The following is a 14,539-nucleotide window of genomic DNA, read 5'->3' as shown; positions in this document are numbered from 1 at the left end:
GTGTGACTCAGCAGTGTGAGAGTAGATGAAGGATCTCAATATTTTCAGAGTCACAACTGGCATTAAAAATCCATTTAAATTATAGGCACAATCCAGTAAAAGATAATGCTGTCATCATTCTCTCATCCTCATGTGGGTCTAAATGTGACTTTCCTCTAAATAACATAAAACAAAGATATTTTGAGGAACGCTGGGACCCCAATGAATAAAATATATTAGTTTGTGTCCCATAAAAGAGAGCGAGTTATACAGATTTTAGAACGACATTAAAGTAAAGTGATTAAAGAATTTTCAGTTTGGGGCGGAACATCTGTTTTTAAAATGTAACATTAAACACATTTAGAATTTCAGAGAAACTAAAAAGTGATACTTTGTATCGGTTGAAAGCAACCCTTCTTCTGACTGACAGACATCTGAGCAGCAGCTGTACATGACACTGTGAAAGCACTCAGGGTCTAATTGGGCTGTAATTGGTTTAGATTCAAGGCTGTCCTCCAGTGGAACATAAAGTAGGGCGAGGGGAAAGATCTGAGGGAGGGAGACAAACCAGGATGACACCTGCCAGGAGGACACCTTTGGGTCCCACAGCTGTCCTCTCCAGCAGCTGCAGACCATATAAAGAAAAACTGTGGAGCAACACACATATGCCAGTCCCCTGAGCTCTAATGAGTGTTCAGGCCAGCCAAAACACACAAACACACCTACATCAGCACTGGCGTTTCAGACAGGGAAGCTGAAAAGAAAACTTCCACACAAAAGAATGGAGGGATTACCTTTCAGAAGAGAAACCCTGTTCTGGGGCTCGTTCAGTTCTTGTTCATCCATTTGTCCGTCTGAAATGAGAGAAAGAAAGAAAAAAACATGAAAAAAAGGCAGGAAAAAAAAGAACAAAAAAAATTAAGGACAGAAAGAATTAAAGACAATGTAAAAATAAAAAATAACGCAAAGACAAAAAGATCACACAGACCAAACAAAAGAATAAAATAAAATCAAACCATGTTTACATAATCTATAAATTATAAGACAAAGATATAGGTTTTTCATATAACACTCTTATATCTGGGAAGAAAAAAAATGGCATGCATCAATGAAAGCTGTAGTAGCCAAAACACAGCAATTCATACGTTACAAATGTGTCACGTACCTGATGTGTCGTCACTGCTTTTCTCCTTGCTGGGGCTCAGAGTATCTGACATATCGCACTCTTTAGCGTCTGTCTGGTTTTCTATGGAGGCAGAGCGGAAGAGACCACTTAGAGGAGAGGGGGGACACAATCTAACCCAAAATAACAGTTAAATAAGCATAACTATACAGTGATCACAATCTTTACCAGGCTCTCTGTTTCAGTGTCTATATCCAAACTTGAGTGTGTTTGATGGCTGGTTATATATGAATCACAATTCCTCACAGCAGGCAGTGAATGAGTGACCCCCCTGTAGTTCATTCTCTCTGGCTGGTGGTAGTTATTGCCCACACATGGTCATTTGAGTGACCTGGGCTTCCAAGTGGACATACAGTCACATGCTAAACTAGTTGCAGATTTAGTTTTGTGCTGCTGTAGTATCCATGTGGACTAAAAAGAGTTATAAACGTGGTTTGAACATGAGGAGGTGACATCGGTCTAAAGAAAACTCCTGGTAAAATGTTCATGCATCAATGTATATGAATGAATGGCACCTCAAATTTTCAGTATATCTTCGATGAAAGTTGTAAATGTCAATCAAAAAATCACCATTAGTCAATGCTGTCTAGATACTTCTATTCCTCTCAGACATCAGGTCAAACATTGCACATTTAAATCAATATATGACCTGAAAAACCACCCACCCTGCAGTTACATCACATGATAGATCTTCTGAACTCAGTGTTCATGAATAAGCACAGTGTAGCGAACAAACATTGACTCAGTGGGACTGAATGGATGAAAACTAAATGATGTCGTCAGAGGTAATGGTTGACCGATGAATTATATATGCTCTAATATGTGTGACCATAATCTCAGACTCTAATCTGAAGAGAATTGAGGGGTCAAGGTCAGATGTCCCAGCAGCTGTGAGAGGTCAGACACACAAGAAGAGCACAAAGAGGACGAGGTCAAGGTCTAAATGACACATCATCAGCAGCACTGCTCTTTCATAAAGTTATAACCTGGTCCAGAGTGAATTTACTCTTTTTTTTTTTTGACTGATTATAGGATTTAAATATTTAAATATTGAAACATTTAAACGAAAAAATTACAACAAATAGCTTTTGTTATTTTTATCTATTATCATCTTTATTATTTTTAGGCAGAAAGGATTTTAAATTTTTAAATTTAATAAGTAAATGAAAAATGTACAACAAGTAGTTTGTTTTAAACCTATTATTGTTAGGCAGAATGAGTCGGAGGATTTTAAAATTGTAAACTAGTTTTCGTTTGTTTTCAACTTTATTATTATTATTACTAATTTTATTAGTATTATTATATTTATTATTATTATTAGGCATAATGGTGCAAAATTCTAAAATGCAAATGAAAAAAAAAAAAAAAAATAGGTAACTTTTTTTTACCAATTATTTTTTACATAGAATAGGTTTCAACATTTTAAAATGTAAATGAAAAAGCTACAACAAACAGCTTTTGTTATTTTTATTTATTAATATCATTCTCGCTGAATATATTTAAATATATATATATATATATATATATATAAAAAGTTGCAACAGTTTGTTTTAAACATTATTATTATGCAAAATAGTTTTGAATATTTTAAAGTTTAAACAAAATGTTACAACAAATATCTTATTTGTACTTTTTTTTCTTTTTGACCTGTTATGATGATGATTTATTAAGATCAATGATTCTAAACATTTTAAAGCAAAAACGAAAAAGTTATTATTATTATTATTATATTAAATGTAAATTAAATTCACAACAAGTAGTATACCTATTCATATTTTAATAATAATGATAATAGACAGAAATCTAAAACTTTACAGATGACAATGATTTTATTAGAGCTCATTACAGTAATGACCCTGACCTGGTCATGCTCTTTGAGGATGCTAAAAATAACCATAATGCTCATTCCTGCCACCCAGAGAGCGCAGTTGTTTAATTTGGTTTTAAATAGAGGTCAGGGTGAAACCATGTGCCTCCATTGCCATCAGATTGCATCATACCAATGTGATGTTCCCTATAACAGAGCTTAATCTAGAAAGAAACTTGATTAAACTGTGATGAACGTGACAGAACTGTGATGATACCTTTAAGTCTGTCTGGACTGGCCAAGCTGTTGTCCACTGTCGTCTGGTTATTCTGAAGATGTGCATCAATGACTTCTGTGAAACAAAACAGGAAAACATGTCAAGTCTCTGCTCCATTCTCGAGTCCATGAATGGTTCAACTCAAATGAACATCAGAAGTGTGAAAACAGCCTTCCCAAATCAATCGATATAAAAACAATCTGTGCTCTTACCGTCAAAGTTGGACAGCTTGTTAATAGATGAGTCCACTGCGTCCTTCAGCTGCCTCACCGCTGGTTAAATAAAGAGAAAAAGCATTTCAGTAAATCTGTCTTTAGCATTAAATATCAAATCTCAGTTATTATGACACTGATGCAGCCCAACTAAACGCAGTATATCAGCAGCAAAACGGCATTTGTAGTTTTTCCATACATACAAAAGAAAGCAAAGAATGATACATGAAAAGCATCAGTGGAAGCTCAGAACGCATGCTGGTGAGAGTGAAAATCCTCGGGAATAGAGAAAATCCAAGTCAGCTGGAGGTGACGTGAGACCAGACGACATGCAAGAGTGTTTTCGTTAAGAATCTGTGTGGAGTTTCGGAGAAGGATATTCATTTATGTATAGACAGACTACATGGACCTCAGGGAAAGCTTATGATCTGATCTCCACATACAGATTTCAGATTACACAACAGATCCTGAGAGCCTCTCCGTTCTGCAATATACCATATTTTCAACACTATAAGGCGCACTTAAAAGCCTTTAATTTTCTCAAAAAACGACTTATATATGCATCAAGGCGCTCTGTCAAAATGAGTTGAATTGAGTTATGCACTAACGTTTGATTTAGTGGTATCAGACTGTTTCTTTTACTATGTGTTTACTGAATTAGGGAAAAGTTCCCCTCCACGTTTGGGAGAAGAGTGAGCAAGGCTGGGAGATATTGTTAATATGCACATCAACGTTAGAACAACGTTACCATGGGAGTGAACGGAGTTGTCAGAACGCCTAATAAAGTTTGACTTTATCTGACTGTTTTGTTGACATTCCCTTTAGCACAGCTCCATCTAGTGGATGCATAACACAAACCCAGTCAAACGTTTGACTGCAGTATCTTCTATTCCAGGGGTGGGGAACGTCCGGCCTCCGGGCCGTATGTGGCCCACGAGACAGTTTGATCCGGCCCGTCGGTGAATTCAAAATCACCCTCCTTCTTCAAAAAAAAAAGGCTAGACAGCAATTATTTTTCCTGTGATAGTAAAAGATAAAAAAAAATATAATAAAAATATAAATATAATATTATAGATAATATATAATAATGTAAAACAGGTTTGCCTGTCCGGGTCACAGGTGAACACGCAATATGCACGTAACATTCACGGTTGTCATCACTGATAAAAATCATGGCTACAGGCAAGAAAAGAAAAGTAGATGCAGAATGTCGTGCTTTCCAAGAAAAATAGACAAATTATTATTTTTTTGCTGAAGTCAAAGGCAAGCCAGTCTGCCTAGTTTGTGGGGATGCGCTTGCAGTGATGAAAAAAGCCAATCTCGAGCGCCATTACAGCTCAAAGCATGCTAAACTAAATGAGTTGCAAGGACAAATGCGCTTGGATAAAGTTAACAGTCTTCAGCGGAGTTTGCAGTTTTCACAAGACCACATTCTGACAGAGAGAATGTTATTCATACAAGTTTTGTGGTGAGTGAGCTAATAGCTAAGAAACTGCGACCTCATTCAGAAGGAGAGTTCGTGAAAGAGTGTTTTGTTGCCGCTCAGAGCTGCTAGCACCAGACAAATTAAAACTCTTCCAAAGTGTCAGTTTATCTCGAAGAACTGTCGCTGAACGAATAACTGATATGGCGCAAGACATTGAAACAACACTGAATGACACCGCAATTTTTTTTTTACATTTTTCTCTCTGGCCTGCGATAGTAAAACAATTCATGGAGATTAAGGGAAAACCTGTTGTGGAACTCAGTGATGACAAGTGGCTGTGTGATTTGGCCTTTATGGTGGACATAACCAAGCACCTGTCAGAACTGAACATCAAACTCCAAGGTCCGAACCAGCTTCTCAGCTCTCTGCTTTCAAACGTGAAATCATTTGAGGCGAAATTAAAGCTGTGGAAATTTCAACTAGAACACGGTAACATTGTGCATTTTCCTACTCTACAAGAACAAAAGCCTGCTATGACGGCTGAGTATGCTGGTGAGTGTGCAAAACTGCTTCAGGCATTTGAAGAGAGGTTTCAGGACATGAAAAGTAAACAAAATGATCTAAAGATTTTTGCTGCGCCATTTAATGTGGAATAAAACTTTTCTAGTATCACTATGTCAAAAATATTGTATCACAGTATGTTTTTAACTATTTTGCAAGTTGTCTGAGCATACCAGCCAAACTATTCTCTATTATAAATACAAAGCCTTTTAAGCTAACAAAATATAAAAAAAGAGTGGCAGATATTTAGGCCAAAGTGGGCCAAGATAAAAAAAAAAAAAAAAACGTGAGAGTTAGTAATGACAGAAATTATATTTTAGGGTGAACTATCCCTTTAATGACAGTCGGCTGCATGTTTAGTACTGTCCCTTTAAGAGCTGCAAGCGTCAAATATACAGTCAAATATACAGACACGTATCAGTTTTTCTCTCAACGGTTTACTTTCATTTTAGAGTCTATATGTAAACCTTGTGTGTTTTGACAGTATTACCGCAAAATATAACTTAGTCCAGTAATCAGGTGCTGTTTGACAACGAAAAACGCATCAGATGAAATCATCATATTGCACATCCCTACGCATCATCAAGTACAAAAGACTTTAAATTAATTTAAATGTGAAAAAATACAAATATATCACCCTGTATTTGGAAACTAACCAAAAAAAGGCCTAGTGTGACCTAATTTGATGATGCGGAGTTGAAAGTAAAAAAACTATAAAAACCATTACATTCGAATAGTATGACGGCGTTTTAGTGCCACGTTGAGAAAAAATCTAAGATTACAAGATTAAAGTCTTAATTTCGAGAATAAAGTCGAAATACTACGAAACTTTATTCTAAAAATATTTCGACTTTATTCCCGCAATATTTCGACTATTCCCGCAATATTTTGACTTTATTCCCGAAACATTTAGACTTTATTCCCGAAACATTTAGACTTTATTCCCGAAACATTTAGACTTTATTCCCGCAATATTTCAACTTTATTCTCATAATATTTAGACTTTAATCTCATAATTTTTTTTTACGTGGCACTAAAACATCGTCGTAGAATAGCAATAATTAATCATTTTTAGAATTTTTATTATTTTTAATTATACATTTATCAAAATAACAAAAGCATTCAAATAGCCAACGTTTTAATGAAAAAGTAATCAAAACATGCCATTTTCACATACAAAAGCATGGACAAGTGGAAACCAGCATTAAAAAATAAATAACATCTCTAGAATAAATAATACATGTGAAAACTTGCTGAGAATTTAAGAAATATTTGTAATCTTGCTCAGAGGAAGGCAGGAATCATGTCTTTACAGTGTTTTTCTGCTGATTAAGGGACCTTACTAAAGCTTCTCAAAAATAACAATTCTACAATTTTGTGAAAAACTGCAATGTGCTTCATTAAAGGGATGTTTCACTTACAAATTTAATTTTGATATGTTTTAGCTTACCTCAAGGGCATCCAAGATGTAGGTGTCTTTGTTTCTGCAGTAGTTCCCATTTTGATATTTTTAGGTCAAACCGTTCTTGTCTGTGACTCATACAATGGAGGTCTATGGTAACCACTTTAGAATTCCTTAGCATATCCAAAACCTCAGAACAACTTGATGTAACAGAAAATATGGACTCTCTCTTTTCTAGCATTTTAAATACAGTTGCGCTTAAGGAAGGTTAAGGAAACTAGTATGACACCATGGTATAATGAGCATACTCGCACCCTAAAGAGAGTAGCCCGAAAAATGGAGCGCAGCTGGAGGAAAACAAAACTAGAGGTATTTCGTATTGCTTGGCGGGAAAGTAACCTATCCTACAGAAAAGCATTAAAAACTGCAAGATTCGATTACTTTTCTTCTCTTTTAAAAGAAAACAAACATAACCTCAAGTATTTATTCAATACAGTGGCTAAATTAACGAAAAATAAAGCCTCAAGTGTTGACATTTCCCAACATCACAGCAGTAATGACTTTATGAACTACTTTACTTCTAAAATCGATACTATTAGAGATAAAATACCATTCATATATTTTTCAATTCATATATATATTTCAATAACCATTCAGCCGTTAGCTACAGTATCGCATCAGACAGTGCACAATAGACCCCCTGAGGAACAGTTCTACTCATTCTCTACTATAGGAGAGCAAGAATTGTATAAACTTGTTAAATCATCTTAACCAACAACATGTTAGACCCTATACCATCTAAGCTCCTAAAAGAGGTGCTTCCAGAAGTCATAGATCCTCTTCTGATTATTATGAATTCCTCATTGTCATTAGGATGTCCCCAAAACCTTCAAACTGGCTGTTATTAAGCTCTCATCAAAAAACCACAACTTGACCCCAAAGAACTAGTTAATTATAGACCGATCTCGAATCTCCCTTTTCTGTCCAAGATACTAGAAAAGGTGGTATCCTCACAATTACATTCCTTCTTAGAGTAAAAATGGTATATGTGAGGATTTCCAGTCAGGATTTAGACCATATCATAGTACTGAGACTGCTCTCCTTAGAGTTACAAATGACCTGCTCTTATCATCTGATCGTGGTTGTATCTCTCTATTAGTTCTATTGGATCTTAGTGCTGCGTTTGACAATTGACCACAACATTCTTTTGCATAGACTTGAACACTTTGTTGGCATTAATGGAAGTGCATTAGCATGGTTTAAATCGTACTTATATGAACGCCATCAGTTCATAGCAGTGAATGAAGAGGTATCATATCGATCACAAGTGCAGTATGGAGTACCTAAAGGCTCAGTACTAGGGCCGCTACTCTTCACGCTTTACATGTTACCCTTGGGAGATATTAGGGGTGTAACGGTACGCAAAAATCACGGTTCGGTACGTACCTCGGTTTTAAAGTCACGGTTCGGTTCATTTTCGGTACAGTAAGGGAAAGAAATGCAAACATTAAACTGCGGGTTGTTTATTACTATACACTTTTTAAAAAATACTTTTTAATAAAATATATATGAAATAAAAAAGAAGAAGAAATAAAATACTGCTGCAAAGTTCTCCACTAAATAAAATACTCTCAGTCTCAAACCAATATCATATAATAAAATATAATGAAAAATATAAATAAATAACTATGATTACAGTGCAGCATTACCAATCCCTCCTTGTAGGCCTGCTTCACCAGAACAGTGCCGTGCCTGCTGCTGTAGGTGACAGGGAGACCGCTGACAGACCTTGTCTTCATGACAACAATATCTATAATTCATGTTGAGCATAAATATAAAGCCTACTGATAAAGGACACCGTCAACAGTATTGACGGCAAAATAGACTATGTTTGACACGTGCAATATTTGAAAATCGACAATTATTAATTTATTTTTTAAATTACATTTATATCTGAATTTATGTCAACCTATAGACTTTAAAACATCAAAGTGTCATGAATTAATATGTATTTGTGCACAAAATGACATATAAACATATTTCCTATTCTATTTTTCCTGGAAACGCTTCCAACACGCTTGCGTGTCACGTGAAAAATAGGCGTAGGTTCTATTTCTAGCATGCACGCGTTTTCCCCCGAGATGCGCGTCTCACGCAGGCAGTCTGCAAGCTCTAACCTGTTAACATCATCTTTTACTGTCTATGGTTAACATGGGAGCCGAATTAAAAACGGACACGACGCCGGCCTTAAAAATCAGCTGCAGGGTGGGATTTGCGCTGAACGCGGAGACTTCCACCACAGCACTTAATATGTTCATTTGGAAACACGAAAATGTACTTATGTTCTGCGCACAAAATATTGCATTCCGTCATTCGGTACACACGTGCACCGTACCGAAAGCCCTGTACCGAAACGGTCCGGTACGAATACACGTACCGTTACACCCCTAGGAGATATCATCAGGAGATATCACTGTTATGCTGATGATACTCAACTCTATATCTCTTCGTGGCCCGGTGAAACACACTAATTTGAAAAACTAATGGAATGCATAGTCGATATAAAAAACTGGATGACGAGTAACTTCTTATTGCTAAATTCTGAAAAAACAGGTGTTAATAATAGGAGCTAAAAACTCTGCATGTAATAACCTAGAACACTTTCTAAGACTTGATGGCTGCTCTGGCTGCTCTGTCAATTCTTCGTCATCAGTTAGGAACCTAGGTGTACTATTTGATAGCAATCTTTCCTTAGAAAGCCACATTTCTAGCATTTGTAAAACTGCATTTTTCCATCTCAAAAATATATCTAAATTACGGCCTATGCTTTCAATGTCAAATGCAGAAATGTTAATCCATGCATTTATGACCTCAAGGTTAGATTATTGTAATGCTTTATTGGGTGGTTGTTCTGCACGCTTAGTAAACAAACTACAGCTAGTCCAAAATGCAGCAGCAAGAGTTCTTACTAGAACCAGGAAGTATGACCATATTAGCCCGGTCCTGTCAACACTACACTGGCTCCCTATCAAACATCGTATAGATTTTAAAATATTGCTTACTACTTATAAAGCCTTGAATGGTTTAGCACCTCAGTATTTGAATGAGTTCCTTTTACATTATAATCCTCTACGTCTGCTACGTTCTCAAAACTCAGGCAATTTGATAATACCTAGAATATCAATCAACTACAGGCGGCAGATCCTTTTCCTATTTGGCACCTAAACTCTGGAATTACCTACCTTACATTGTTCGGGAGGCAGACACACTCTTGCAGTTTAAATTAGATTAAAGAGCCATCTCTTTAAGCTGGTTTACACATAACATACTAATATGCTTTTAATATCCAAATCCATTAAAGGATTTTAAGGCTGCATTAATTAGGTAAACCGGAACCGGGAACACTTCCTATAACACCCGATGTACTTGCTACATCAGTAGAAAGGACCTCTACTGCCCTGAAAGACAGCGGAGACCAGGACAACTAGAGCCCCAGATACAGATCCCCTGTAAAGACCTTGTCTCAGATGACCATTGGGACAAGACCATAGGAAACAGATGATTTTTCTGCACAATCTGATTTTGCTGCAGCCTGGAACTGAACTGCTGGTTTCGTCTGGTCAGAGGACAACTGGCCCCCCAACTGAGCCTGGTTTCTCCCAAGGTTTTTTTCTCCATTCTTTGCCGCTGTCGCCTCTGGCTTGCTTAGTTGGGGTCACTTCATCTACAGTGATATCATTGACTTTATTGCAAATAAATGCACAGACACTATTTAAACTAAACAGAGATGACATCACTGAATTCAACGATGAACTGCCTTTAACTGTCATTTTGCATTATTGACACACTGTTTTACTAATGAATGTTGTTCAGTTGCTTTGACGCAATGTATTTTGTTCAAAGCGCTATATAAATAAAGGTGACTTGACCACCTCAAAGAGCATGCACAGAGTAGTCCAAATTAAACAATTCCCCATCGTAAGTACACATTGATGACCTAAGACACAAAACGAGCGGTTGGTATAAGAAAACGAACAGTATTTATATCGTTTTTACCTCTTGTACACAACCACATCCAACTGATCTGAGGGCGCGTGCTTCCTGATGTCGTGTGACGTTTCCGAGTGATCTGGCTTAGTGTGTGCAAGCGCGGAAAGCGCCGGAAGTTATCTCTCATGCGTGTACGTCACTCATTGTTTACACTTACTGTCTATGGTTTACACAGATTTCGGAAGTGTTACCTTTCACTGTGAAGATCAAAACATATTTAGACATACAGGAAATTGCAATGGAAGACGATTTCAATATATCAACAGACAACGTTGCATTTTTTCACAACCATATTTATTTGAACCAGAATACACAGATCAAGTATTCAGAGCGATGGAGGAAGCAACCGCAGCAGGCAGCACGTCTTCAAGCCTCAAAGAGACAGAGATCTCTTCAAAATTGGTGGTGTTTTAGTAGCAAATTATTTACAATTACTGTATTATATTTCAGATAGTGCAGATTGGTGGCGTATCGTGTGGTAAACAGTAAACAATGAGTGATGTACACGCGCGAGAGATCACTTCCGGCGCTTGCGCAGACTAAGCCAGAGCGCGCATGCATGTCACATCAGGAAGCACTCGCGCACTCAGATCAGTTGGACGTGGTTGTGTATAAGAGGTAAAAACTATATACTATTCGTTTTCTTACACAATCCGCTCGTTTCGTGTCTTAGGTCATCAATGTGTACATACGATGGGTAATTGTTTAATTTGGACTCCTCTGTGCATGCTCTTTGAGGTGGTGACCATAGACCTCCATTATATGAGTGACAGACAAGAACGGTTTGACCTAAAAATATAAAAATGGAAACTACTGCGGAAACAAAGACACCTACATCTTGGATGTCCTTGAGGTAAGCTAAAACATACCAAAATTTAATTTGAAAGTGAACTATCCCTTTAAAACAGGTACTACTTTTGAAATCAGCACCTAAATATTAGTAAGAAACAAGTATATTGTGTAGTGCTTGTTCATTTCCTCACTTTACAGAGTAAAACCTGCTTTGATGCTCATTAGATGGTTCATTAGTACGGCTGAGGAAGACGTTGGAAAGAATGCGGTGTACTCACATTGACACTCAATGTACTGTTGAATTAAAGTGCAGTCTCCTCCACTCTTTAAAAGAAAGTGGTCTACCAAAGAAAGAAAAACCCTCCATTAAATGAAAAGCAAAGGAAAGAAACCCCACATCGTGGGGCGTCAGATGATATTAAAACAGAAGCCAGATCTACAGCATACAACATGTGATGCAACCAAACAAAGACGCAGAGGGCGGGACAAGGACACAGATGCGAGACGCCTCTCTGCCCTGAAGAGACTGACTGACACCTGTCAATCACCCGTCACCTCAGGGACAGACACTGCGACATTGAGATCTGGGACTGAGAAATCAAGGGTCAGGTTTTAGATGATTCCTATTCTTAAGATTCATAAATACTGATTTTGGATGGGAATCTTCCAAATAAAATCCTCAAAGTTAAAGCTCTCTCATTTTAACGTTTAAAATCATAGTAATTGAGACAATGTAATTTTATAGTTATGCTGTAAAATAAAATGCTTGTTTTTTTTATTTAAAGGGAAACAGCATTATTACAATAGTAATACTTCTACAAGCTTAAAGTCAGTTTCTTGTACAGTTATGCTCTTAACAGCAAAACAACTTGTGTAACGACGTGCACGTCACTCTTGGTTTAACAACCACACATTCTGATGCCAAAAGAACGGCATTTTTGACGTTTTCAGTTACTTTCAGCTTGGCACAGGATGATGTTCTCAGCTAAGGTCTTATTGAAGTAAAAACCCCATGTTATGCCATTCTTATCATCCCTGAGATCAGTATATTTCATGGAAATGAATGATTAAGGGACAGCTCATCGAGTGAAACGTCTCTGCCAAGAGGTTTGTGGTCTGTGGCATACCACATCAGTAGTTTTCATTTACCTCTCATATTATTGACAGAGAATCTGGTTTAGTGCCACCCCTAATTTAACACTGACTAAATGATATTAATTATATCAAGAATTACCAATGTGGCACATTATAATTGGTCCTCCGGAACATTCAGAACCTTATTATCCATCAAGAAGCCTAGTAGAAATAACTAAACAGGCCAATCGGTTCAGATTGTTTAAACTACCTTGCTCTCGTACTGAGATAAATTGACTTGGCGAGAAACGGCCAAATGACGGGGAGAGTCCTAAACTGTATACAGAGGTGCAGACTTGAACACACATGCTCAATGCAAAAGTTCAAGGCCTTCGAGACAGAAGGGAAGCAAAGCCGGATGGACAGAAATAAAATGAAATGAAAAACAGGCAACCAAAGGCGAGCTCCCATGCTGAATTAGTCAAGGAGATGATGCAAGGTTAGCAGCACACTAGCAGACGCATGCGTCTCCAACTCACCTAAACTGTTGTTTTCCTTTATGCTTTTCTCCTGCAGCTGTTCTAACCGGACTGGAAAACGACAACGAAAAGATTTGGGATAACCAAAAATAAAAACAAGAGCTCTATGCTGACAGATGCTCCTCCTCACCCTGTTTGGTCTGTTTAGTTACAGTGATAAGGGAGTGCACCGTTCCCAACTGAGAGAAATATAGCATGAGTGAGAGTTTTACCTTGCAGGGCTGTTAGTCTCTCATTCGTGAAGTCGTTGTCCGCCTGCAGAGCTTCGATTCGAGCTTGAAGCGATTGCTCTTTCTCCTCCATCTCTTCGATCTTCACCTGTAGCTCTTTCTTCTCATTCAAGCCTTTCTGACTGAGCTCCTCATGTTTGCCCTCTGCCAACTGAACATGAAGCATTAAGAACATAATACATCAAACTCAGGCCATCCATTATGTAGGTTAGTTTGTTTAAGATTTGGAGAAATGTAGCATTGCACCACATGCTCAACAATGGATGCTCTGCAGTGAATGGGTGCCGTCAGAATGAGAGTCCAAATAACTGATAAAAACATCACAATAATCCACAACCACTCCAGTCCATCAGTTAACATCTGCATAAAGTGAAAACGTCACAAGATATTCTGTAACATCCAGTGGAAAAATCCATCTCCTGTTGTAGTTCAAATCAAAATCCACACTCCCAAAAAAAAAAAAAAGTTTTCTCTCCTGGCTCAGACCAGACTACTTTTCCACTGGAGGCAGTGTTATCATGGATTATGAACTCATATTTTATCCAGATGCAACATTTTAAAATTTGTTGATGGATTTGTTTCTTACAAACACACACTTTTTGGCTTCTCAAAACTTTAACTGTGGACTGTGGATCACTTGTGGACTATTGTGATGTTTTTATCAACTGTTTTTGTACTCTCATTCTGACGGCACCCATTCACTCCAGAGCATCCATCCAGTGGGTGAACATCAGACATGCCTTGATCTTTTCGGTGAGATCCTTGATTTCATTGACAGCTCCGTTGTATTTGTTGGCGAGTTCTCTGAGCTCCTCCTGTGTGCGTTCGTTCATCTCTCTCAAGTGTGTGCACTCGTCCTCTGTGTTACTCAAACTCCTCTGCAATGCAACAACAAATAAATTGAAAAACACAACAGAAAACATGTCATGGATATAACTGGCTTTGATGCTTTACATCTAAATCCTCTAGAGTAAAATCTATATGCATAGACTAAGTTGCATATTGCT

The 14,539-nt window shown here is 37.4% G+C and overlaps 1 protein-coding gene across 5 annotated transcripts in view; it reads right to left on the bottom strand.

Moving 5' to 3' along the window:
- Positions 1-14,539, bottom strand: part of LOC132126470 (sarcolemmal membrane-associated protein-like) — a 60,918-nt gene that overhangs the window by 15,980 nt on the left and 30,399 nt on the right. For 2 of the 5 annotated variants that reach the window (XM_059537723.1, XM_059537722.1), the window contains exons 9-16: positions 14,273-14,410; positions 13,515-13,683; positions 13,303-13,353; positions 11,968-12,030; positions 3,459-3,518; positions 3,247-3,321; positions 1,145-1,225; positions 774-833 (exon numbers count right to left, since the gene is read on the bottom strand). In XM_059537723.1, coding sequence (XP_059393706.1) covers positions 774-833; positions 1,145-1,225; positions 3,247-3,321; positions 3,459-3,518; positions 11,968-12,030; positions 13,303-13,353; positions 13,515-13,683; positions 14,273-14,410 — 697 coding nt within the window. The remainder of the gene's footprint in view (positions 1-773; positions 834-1,144; positions 1,226-3,246; positions 3,322-3,458; positions 3,519-11,967; positions 12,031-13,302; positions 13,354-13,514; positions 13,684-14,272; positions 14,411-14,539) is intronic. The other 3 variants (XM_059537725.1, XM_059537724.1, XM_059537726.1) reach the window with 2 other exon arrangements.

The sequence above is a fragment of the Carassius carassius genome, chromosome 44 (assembly GCF_963082965.1).
Source record: "Carassius carassius chromosome 44, fCarCar2.1, whole genome shotgun sequence".
NCBI classification, from domain to species: domain Eukaryota; kingdom Metazoa; phylum Chordata; class Actinopteri; order Cypriniformes; family Cyprinidae; genus Carassius; species Carassius carassius.
Note: the sequence above shows the minus strand (reverse complement) of the source record. Positions and strands in the feature narration are given on the sequence as shown.